Source organism: Mastacembelus armatus, chromosome 7, assembly GCF_900324485.2.
Source record: "Mastacembelus armatus chromosome 7, fMasArm1.2, whole genome shotgun sequence".
NCBI lineage: Eukaryota > Metazoa > Chordata > Actinopteri > Synbranchiformes > Mastacembelidae > Mastacembelus > Mastacembelus armatus.
The window spans coordinates 23,596,255-23,606,938 of record NC_046639.1 but is presented as its reverse complement, the minus strand read 5'-3'; the positions used below and the strand labels follow the sequence as shown (position 1 = coordinate 23,606,938).

The following is a 10,684-nucleotide window of genomic DNA, read 5'->3' as shown; positions in this document are numbered from 1 at the left end:
GTTAAGGTGACAGTATGTATTTTAGTTAGAATTGTAGCATATTCTGCTTCAGTCAATCTAGTATGAAAACGATGCCATTTTCTCATTCCTGAATTTACTAAAATTAATTTCCCAGTTCAGAAAAGAGCCTAAAATGAATAATGGAGCACAACTCCTCACATTTTAGGTTTAAATAACAACTAGGAACCAAGAGCGAGACAGAGACAGAGACAGGTAGTGGAGGAAGTCTTTTAATAGTGAGGAAACAGACAGAAACTGGCAGCAGGAGATAAGACACTCCAGACGGTGCCCTAAACAAAAAATGAATTGAAAAAAAAATGGGTGGAGGACCAAAGAAGAAAAAGACAGAGGGGAAAGGCAATGGGGGAGAGTGTGAGTGAGTTATCGGCCATGCAGAATAGTACACCTCTTCTTATCCTCTTTTTGGGGTGGTGTGTTTGCTTTTCTAGATAACAGGCGGTTCACCCCAGATTGTGGCTTTGAGTTAGTCGAGCTAGGTTTGCTTATTTTTGTTTGAAAGATGTAAGGTTATGGTCAGTGCTGCAGGTGATCAAGCAAGTTGATTTGTTGTAGTGTCCTGAAGTAGTTTATAACAGGATGATGTGGAAATCTGGACTTGTTAAGCTGCATTCACTGAGTATGCAAATCTTCAACAGGCAATGCAGTCTTTTGCCTTTATATATCCCTTCAGTATACATGTCATTTCTCTAATTGTATTTAAAGATAGGAATTCCTGTTAACACTTCTTAAACGCATAGCTACTTTCTTTAATTACCATATTTCCATATTCACAGGTTGTAACAGTTCATTTCTTCTGAAGTTGTTTTTTTTTTTTTTAAACTGAGGCCTGCAGTATATTCAGCTGCCAGTCTGCCAGCACTGAAGTGGCACAGCTCCAGCAGTTTCTTATATACAGCCCTGGATGGCAGCCATTCACACAGAGCTGCTGCTTACTCCTCACATGGTGTATGCCACCCAGTAGATCACGTTCACCACAGCAAAAGTGAAAGGGAACACAGCCCTGGCATAGATATCGATGGTGTCTGCATCGATGGGCTTGCAGACACACTTGGAACAGCACTTCTTCTCCTCCTTGCTCTCCTCTGCCTGCTTGGACCTTCTTCTCTTTGGTTCGGGCTCCTCTGTGCCCCCTTCCCCAGGGATTTCGCTGCTTGGGGGCTGAGTCCGGCCGGGACGGCTGGAAATCACCACGCCCTGGTTCATGCCAGTAACCGACAGGGAAAACAGAACCATAGCCTGTTTTCCGTTTTTTACAATGGACTGTGGGAGATAGGGACATGAAGACATAAGCATTCTCTGAGGCTTTACTAGGTATGGTGCAGTTTTTAGCTATTTGACAAGATAACAGGCACAAATGACAGCCCATCTGCCTCCCCAATGGATTAGTTGGGTAGAATATAGAAAATTCACACACACACACATACACACACACACACACACACACAGTGACAATGATTTAATTTACCTTTTGAATCCCACAACCTAAAAATGGTATGTTTTACAATATAAAACATACAATTTCTTCTCTTTTACTGCTAGGCTTTATAGAGATTCAGTGTCTTAGTGTGAAGGTCAGTGGGATGGGTTCTGATCAACACCAGGGTTTGAAACTCAGGTCTATGTTCCCAACACCACCCTGCAGCCAGTATCATTATCTGCTGATGGGAGTACATGGTGGGAATGATTTCCTCACCTCAGAGGTGAGCTTGTTGGCCTTCACCTTGGCCTTCTCTTTGAGTCGGTAGTCAGCATTGTAGTGGGCAAAGGCGTACTCGATGAGTGCGGCGAAGACGAACACGTAACAGATCCAGAAGTAGACATCTAACGCCTTAATGGCTGATGCTCGTGGCAGGGAGGAGCGGGCACTCACCATCAGTGTGGTCATGGTGAGAACAGTTGTTATCCCTGTGAAATAGGGCCACAAGTAAGCATCATGCAGCAGCAGGTCTCAGTGGATGGCAATATCAATCAGCCTACCAACCTAGTGATACACGAGCAGGAACTGCTGATTGGCTGATCCAAAAGGACACCCAGGACATGGCAACCAGTAATATCGAAGGCATGTATGACTGGATAATGTAGACGCCTCGATTGCGTCTCAGCTGGAAGCGAAGGCTGAGCCTTGGAAATCTTCCCGCTAGGAAGCAGAAAACAGACATCATCAAATGTTTGACTGAGGAAGTTAATCATTCACTATGAAAATATCCACTTTTCTCCACAGATGCAGATATTAAACATCTGTCTGCTTCCTTGCGCCCCTCGTGGCAAAGCTTTTAGAAGTAAGACGCAAAGTAGTTTTGCAGCATGCATCTTCTCATCAGCAACTCCTATCATCTCCTAAACCTCCTGCCTGGCCCAGCAGCAAGCCTGACTTCATTCATTCCTTTTATGCATAAAATATAACCACAGAAGTGCCAGGAATAAAAAAACTTGCTTCAAAAACAATCTGCAGTGGTCTCCAACACAAGAGGCAAGCCAAGTAAAAAAAAAAAAACTCAAAGTAGTACATAATGCATAAAACAACAAGCAAGGGTTTTTTAAACTGGCTGTGGTGGAACAAGCTGACAAGTGAAGAAAAACAAGACGGATGCTCACCAGATTTGAAGTTCATCATCTCAGTGACAAACCGATAGTCTGTGATGGTGAACTGAGAGAGCTCCAGTTTGTCCAGACCATGGATGTGTTTCTGACTCTCCGACCAGTGATACACAATATCCTCTGAGGAGTAACCGTCTGATGTGAAATAACAGATGAAAACCAGTCCAACCAATTAAACCATGTTAAGATTTTTATCCTCAGACTGAAAAACTGAAGGAGCCTGATAAACTGTAACTTTTTTTTCCTTCCTAAAGGAGGTGTGGAGAAAAGTTTCATTCCAACTTACAACTTTCGAGGTCCAGCATGCACTCCTGTTCATCCATGGGATACTTGGTGAGGTCCATGTCACATGCCACTGTCGAAGTGATTCTAGGAGCAAAACGGTATCAATCATCAGATTAGTATCGAAACTCCAGTGACCTGATATGAGAGCTGTGTCAGGTGATGACACTCTCCTTAATGCTCCACTATGTTCAGCAGCTACTGTAGACACTGACGGTGGGTTTATCAGAGATTTTTGTAAAAATAAAATAGCCTGTTTGGAACTAAAACGCAATAGTTTGGACATCAAAACCTAAATAATGGCTGGAGACATTGCTACTGAGTCTTCTGTTTGTCTCTTATCTTCTATTTCAACATCAACAGGGATCTTTCCCTGACCTTGTTAACCACATAGTCTTAGCTTAACCAAATGTAAACCACAGGTCGGCCATGAACCAAAGGGTTGGTGGTTCGATCCCCAGCTTCACTAGTCCACATGTCAAAGTTGGGCCAGACACTGAACCCCAAGTTGTCCCCAGTGGCTGTTCCATCAGTGTATGAGTGACTGTGTTTATGAATGGATGAATGGCAGGTAGTATAAAAAGCACTGTGACTGCAAAAAAGTGTGCTACAAATATAAAAGCGTTTAAAATGAGACTAGGAAATCCTCACATGAATCTTTTTTGTGATTTGTGACACTTTTTTACAGGCACTTGAATACAATGCAAAATATAATGCTATCCTACTAAGAAGGATGGCAAGATTTTTTTAAAAAATGCTCGTAAGTTGCTGAATATCAGATTCACTTTACTTGCAGATCATAGACTAAAGGATACAGGATTTTCATACCCACAGTAAGCAAATAAATATCAGTGCTCTCCAATTTCTGAGTTTTGCAGGTATAAAGAACACAAAAAGTCTGAAATAATAAGAACTTAGATCATATGCAGTAGAAGGAAATGGTCAGCATCATAGCAGCCAGATATGTACTGCAGAAATACAGAATCTCACTAGTCTTACTGCATTTTCTGATTGTGTAGCCTGACTAGTGAAGACAGTCTGTTCGCTCATACCGGCTGCTGTATAGAATGACTCCATTGGGCTGCAGGCGGATCAGCTTGTTCTCCACAGTCACATCATGGAACCAAGCAGATTTGGCATTGACAATGAAGGTGTCGGGAAGCCACAGCTTGTCCACGAAGCGACTGTCCAACCCTAGCGTCTTGTTGGTGTGATTGTAGGACAAGCGGTCATCGTGCCAGCTCTGCCGCAGGAACACAGTCATGGTGTATTCCTGCCAGGAGTAACAAACATATAAACATTAGAGGCTGAGTCACGGGCTGGTAAAACAGACTTTAATTAAAGAAAATGGGCCCATGTCCAATATTAAGAAAGAGGGATCCTTACTTTTTTTTTTTTTTCTATAACCCACTTTCTGTCAAGAATGACTAATTATTCTATTCTGTGCAAATCTAAGATATTTTATTTTATGTTAAACAAAAAAAATTGTTTGGAATAGAATCAGAGTCACATACATAACATGAATCGTCCCAGTAGATTTGGCTCTTACTGCACTAAATCCATGAAAGTATCAAATTATCTGACAACTCAGCCAATGTGTCACACATGTTCACACTGAGTACTCTCAAACCCTCGAGTGGGATAAATAAGGATTATGCAAATGGGAAATCTTTGATCTTTGCCGCAATAGGGAAGTTGAGGGGATGATAAAGCCTGTCACTGTAAAATGATGAAAAATGGGACTGTATACTTTACCATGTTGGCTTCAGAGATGTGGTCAATGCTGGCCACTTCAATAGCCATGGCCACATTTACTGGTGGACCTGCAGGGGTAGAAGTGAGAAAAGAAGGCAAACCTGCCCCTCTCCCATTCCAAACACACACTCTTTCTCCTCATTCTGAATCCACTAGTCCATCCTATCCTCAGTCCAGCTTCCATCTGCTTCCCTCCCACCACTATCCTCCCACTTTTTCAACACTCCTACAGTGCACAGATATTGAGCATTATCCAGTTTAACCATGCTAAGTGGCACATCACACTGTGGGCATTCATAAACAGCACTGAGGTTTCATGGGCTCGCACAGAGTGAGCTTCTGCCAACACACACACACACACACACACACACACACTGCAGCAACTTAATGCAACAGTTTGCCATATGATTAGCATGAAGTACGCCTCAGTGATCGGATGCTAGAGGGCAGAAACTACTGAGGAGCTTGCTGATGCGTAACAGAAAGGCTATTTATACTGAACATTAAGGAATCATACATTACCATTCCCCTCCATTCAACACCTTCCCATAACCATTTGTGGTTATCATATTCAATCGACCATACGTTGGATATATAATGTGAGGTGACTTCTACTGGCAGGTTTAGAGGGCAGAGAAAGGCTTATGATGAGCTTCATCATTCCCCTGATGCCATAACAAACGTTGATTATAGTATCCTCATAATGAGGTGCACAGATTAATAACACATGTAATAGATATGCCTTTACAAATCTCTTAATGCTAATCATAAAGCAGGCAAAAGGTTTGCAGTGCAAATACAATAACATTGCATTAACATCCACAAATATGGTTTGGATATTATGTGATGTATATGACAGCCAGAATAGCTCACAAGTGGTAAAAATGTTATGTTTGTGGTCTAATATTGTAATTATTAAATATTATTAGTTTAAAAATTCTACACACTCATTGAACATTTTTAGTTCTGAAGTTTTTTTTAGTTCTTGTGCTACAACACAAATAATTTTACATTATGCATGTAAGTCTCTTTGGAAAAACACAATATATTATATTAGTATATTATCATGTATGTCTCTGAAGAAAAATATATAGTTCATAACATTTTAAACCAAAATCTTGTGGTGAATGAGAGAAATGTTCCAAAACTATTTATTACATGTGTTTGTGATGGCAAACCTCATATTTGTGAATGTTATTTCTTCTACAAAACAGATGTGAGTTGAATGATGGGAATTAACCCAGATAACACACATGACTCCTTAATGATCATAATAACCCTTTTTAGTTTTAGCTTTCATTTTCAGTGCAGTAGTGACCACATGATGTTGCTATATGATGGTCTGTCCAGGTGTGGAGTGCACAGGATGGTGTGTGTGATGATAGCAGCACTCCAGCTCCACATTTTCACCTTTGCTTAGCTGAGTTAAGCTGTGAGGTTGAGAAATCTATCGCTGTGGTCCTTGGATATTTCACATCTTGCAGCCATCCTTAGCAAGAACGCTAAAGCAGTTCTCATTGTTTGCACCACCCACCCCCTTATTGCCCTTTAAGAGCTTCGTCCTGAATACTACCTTCAGTACAAGATTGTTTTTTTTCCTAAATGTATTGTGTGTGTGTGTGTGTGTGTGTGTGTGTGTGCGTGCGTGTGCGTGCGTGCGTGCGTGTGTGTGCGTGCGTGTACTCTTTATAAGCAAAAACGATGTGCAAGAAGAAACAAACATAACGACACCTGCCAGAATTAGAAAATCAAATGTAAATATTGTCCTATAATCCTGGGTCGGATTATGCTAAGGATGGCTGTAAATGTGAGGAGGTGAAATGCAATCCAACACCACAAGCAGTAGATCTCATACTCACCTCCTATCCCAGGGCGAAAATTTCTGGCATAGCCCTTCATTAAATCATCCAGATTAGGTAACCAGGATATTTCAATGTCTGTACCTACATAGTCCCCAATGTCACTCAGCATGGCCCTAAAGGAGACAAACAGCAAACACAGCAGCCTTTTCAGCCATATGACAGAACCTCAGATACAGTTAGCAACATGCACAAATAAAAACAACCCTTTAAATAAAAGATTGTATTAGCTGGCAGGGTTGTTGAGTTTAAATAAAGCATTGCACTGTAATTAAAAAAAAAAAAACTTTCGGCATGGTTTGAGCTGTGGTTACGAAAACCTGATACCAATCATCAATTTTTCTGAGTTCTCTTCTTGAATTTGAAGAGAACTCACTTTCTATGTTAGAAATGTATTCAGTCATTTATCATTTATTTGTAGATTTGTGTATGTCTTCAAAATGTGCACATAAACACAGTGGATGGTTGTTTATCCAAAAATAGTATTCTGAAGCAAAGATTATTTGGATCATCATGTAAAGAGAAATGTATAATCTACCAGTAACATCCTCTCCTCCCCTACACACCTTTTGAATTAATCATCAATAATAAAACCAAGGATAAATATTTAAAGAGACATATGCACCCTGTATTTTCATTTGCAAATCCCTGTGTTGTTATATCCGTAAGTAACACTAAGTACAATAAATTGAATATACATTATTTATGATTTTGTGTTATCACTAGCACTTTGTCATGGAAACAGCATGCTATTTGTTGGAAATGTTTACATGATAATGATTATGTTAGAAGATGTTTAAAGATACTCAGTGTCAGCAGAAAATTCCAGCTGTATCCTTCAAGCAACTGTACTTGGATCAGCATCCATTAAAGCCTGGTTGGCATATTTTTATTTAGCTGTGTCTTCACAAGAGGCTGACTGAAGAGGCACATCATTGTAGCCTTGGATTTCACACATCATGCTGTGCCTTAGTCTCCAAGCCTCAAAACCCTTTGATTTGAATTATAATAGGTTCTCATTCGACTACAGATCCCCCTTTAACCATTTTTATTATTAATTTTTACCACCTTATTACATGCCTCTTTCTAATTTGTGAGGGGGGCACCTTTATTACTGTAAAATTGTATAAATTTTCTATTCTGTTAACCTTTCAAGAGGGGAATATTAGTAGAGTTAAAATTATTTTCTGGTATAAAGGGACTCCCTTGAGGCCCTTAGAGCCCACAGGGGCAGCTGGAAGCCTCAAAGCCCACACCAATAGTCACAGCTTTAGTGTAGAATTTAAAAGGTGCAGTACAGAGCAGAAACCACCAGGTGGCAGTTTTGCATTCTAAAGCAATGAACCTATAGACCGTTACAGTACCGGTCAGACACACTGCATAGCATGGACCTTGTATCTAACCTAGCTGTAGAGGCAATACTGTCATCTAGTATAGGAAAACTGACTGATGTGAAACAAAACATGAATAAAATTGAAGGGTGGCAAACAGGGAAATAGACCATGTGGGGGCTTGATCAGAGGTGTTACTACTGACCAACAATGAAAAGCCACTCAGTGACCTTTTAAATAGAGCTGACATTTGAGGAAAATCAACTTCCTAGAGAGCAATGTGTTACACACACAGCTACATAGAAAACCGACCTCCACTGCAAAACTATATGTCACAAACAGTATATGCTTTTCTGTACAAACAGTAAAAAAAAAAAAAAAAAAACATTATTTCTTCCATTTTATTAACATTTACTGAGTAGGTCCATTTTGTAGTGGTAGATGTATTTTTAGTCTGGCAATCACTGTCATGTCTGAAACAAATGAGAGCACTGAGTGAATTAATTAATCACTAATGTGACTCCTGGATTTCTTCACTAATTGCTAGTTTCTAAATTTGGAAATAAAGAGCTTTTCCTTTAAGAAACCCGTTAACACGCCAAGGTCAAACGGGCCTCTTTGCATGCAGCGACAATGACTATGTGAGAGTGTGTGTCTGCTAGGCACTGTATTGTCTTTGTACTACAACTTAAGGTTAATTTTTACAAGAACTTGCTCCATTATGTATCTATGCTGATCAGATTATGGAATTTCTATAAAAATATATTTCTATATTCTACTGACCATGTCTCTTTAGAGCCTTTCTTCTATGCAGTTTTCTCTAACTATTCTCATACGAACTGTATTTATAATGTAGTTACTGATTACAAAAATCTGTCTTTTCCTAGTCAAAAAGAGCTAGTAGGCAATTACAATGTGAGGCTTTTATCTAATGAGTGAATTAGTAACTGCAGCATATGAGAAAAATTGACATTTATTTAAAATGTTATGGATTATTGCTGCTCTCTAAAGAGCACATTGGTTTTCTCTAATTCTGTAAAATGGTATTATAGTGAAATTATTTTTTATTTCTTGATTTCCCTACCTGAGCTAGCATTTTTATGACCACAAAAAGCCAAACAGAGACACAGCTGACATCTCTGTGAGAATACCCCTCTATCCATATCAAAGAGCTGAGAGTCTGTATTTCCAGATACTTCTCTTCCTTCTATATTTCATTTTCATAAATGCCTCTCCTGAGGCCTGGATTTGCACCCGTCTGTTTATGATCTAACATTAAACAGATGGGAAGAGAAGGCAGAGGAGAGGAAAGACAAAGAGCGGAAGCCTTGCTCAAATTTATGGCATCTTTTTGTATCATGTGCAGCACACACTAACAAGCCTAATTGGTTTTATATAGTGACACTGAGAGTTACTTGAATATGAGTGCAGTGTCATTCTATGACTCACTGTTTTATTTGCTTTTATTGGCATTGCTGTGAGATGAGGTGCACTACAGTGCAGCAGCAGCATCAAATCCAATTGGGTAATCATCATAAAATAAATGAATAGTGCATATCTATAAACAGCTACACCATATTTTAGACTGTGTGTTTGAACTGAATTAACTTACAGTGATAACAAAGATTGCTTGTCAACCCACATTCATATCTTTTGATTGACTAATTTACTATTCTAATAATGTTTGACATTAGACACGCAAGTAATAGAATTCACTAATTCCGTTAAAAGATTATGGGGTTGCCTGAAGGAATTTGGCATTTATTTAATTAGACAACCAGTCACTATTTATTTCAAACGTACCTATTTTTGTCTTTTAATGGCTTTTGATTTCTTGGTCATAGCACATATGTAATCATTTATCTTTTTCCCATCCTACACACATTAATATGATTTTCATAAATGCAACGAGGAAAATGTGTAATGTTAGAAAACACGTTGTTCCTTTTGCTAATATTTGTGGTAGCAAATCCCAACTGGTTAGCTAGCAAGCACTTTGTATCACCTTTGTGTGTAAGGTTCATAGACAGATTAGAAGACAATGGACCCCTGACATGTAAAAAGCCAACACCTCTCAATCCTCGAAACTAGAATCACGGATTGAACAAACACGACTTGTCAGTTTATGTTTTTGTCTGTTTGTTTTATGTCTATTTTATGTCAACTTTTACTTATTTTACATTTCTACTTATTTCACTGTTGATATTTTGTTTCATTTGACCATTTTGCAAATTTCATTTTTTGTCTTCATGGTGTTTACTGTTTCTTTTTAGTCTTTTTTTTTTTTTTTTACAGTTTTACATGTATTTTTTCTCATTTTGTGACATTTGCAGTCACTTTGTAATATGTTTTTGACCTTCCAACATAACGTCCATGGTTCTCTAGTCTAGGAACACAGTGTGCCCAGTAGGTCCATTTATATATCCATCCATGGTCAGGATAATAGTTTGCATAGATATTTTGCTGTTGTCATGTGAGCTGTTGTTGCAGGGGAGTTGTGGCTCACTGTCTGGAGTAAGGAACACAGATTTTCTACTACAATGGGATTATTTGATGCATAGCATGGTCTGGGCAGCCCTGGCATAAGCACAAGGTTGTTAATTCATAAAATGTCCAAACCATCCTGTCTTGTCTATTTTATGGTATTTTACTGTGGTTAAATGAATTTTTTTATCATTTAAAAAAAGAAGAAAAATCAGTCATTTTTGTGAAGACCCCCCCTCAGTGCAGATAGGGCAATGGTCAGCTAAAGAACAGCTGGAAGGGACTCAGTAATGTTAAAGTCTGCACCCTGATCCTCTAGTTATAAGATGGTTCCTCTATCCCATCCTGATAAAT

At 39.1% G+C, this 10,684-nt stretch overlaps 1 protein-coding gene across 1 annotated transcript; it reads right to left on the bottom strand.

Moving 5' to 3' along the window:
- Window positions 1–257: 257 nt before the first annotated feature.
- gabrd (gamma-aminobutyric acid type A receptor subunit delta) lies at window positions 258–4,773 on the bottom strand. The gene is made up of 7 exons (XM_026332629.1): window positions 4,657–4,773; window positions 3,954–4,174; window positions 2,906–2,988; window positions 2,617–2,754; window positions 2,003–2,158; window positions 1,715–1,926; window positions 258–1,281 (listed from the first exon to the last, which is right to left on the bottom strand). Exons 1-7 carry the CDS (start codon window positions 4,702–4,704, stop codon window positions 958–960), a joined length of 1,182 nt encoding a protein of 393 aa, XP_026188414.1. The 5' UTR covers window positions 4,705–4,773; the 3' UTR covers window positions 258–957.
- Window positions 4,774–10,684: the final 5,911 nt, after the last annotated feature.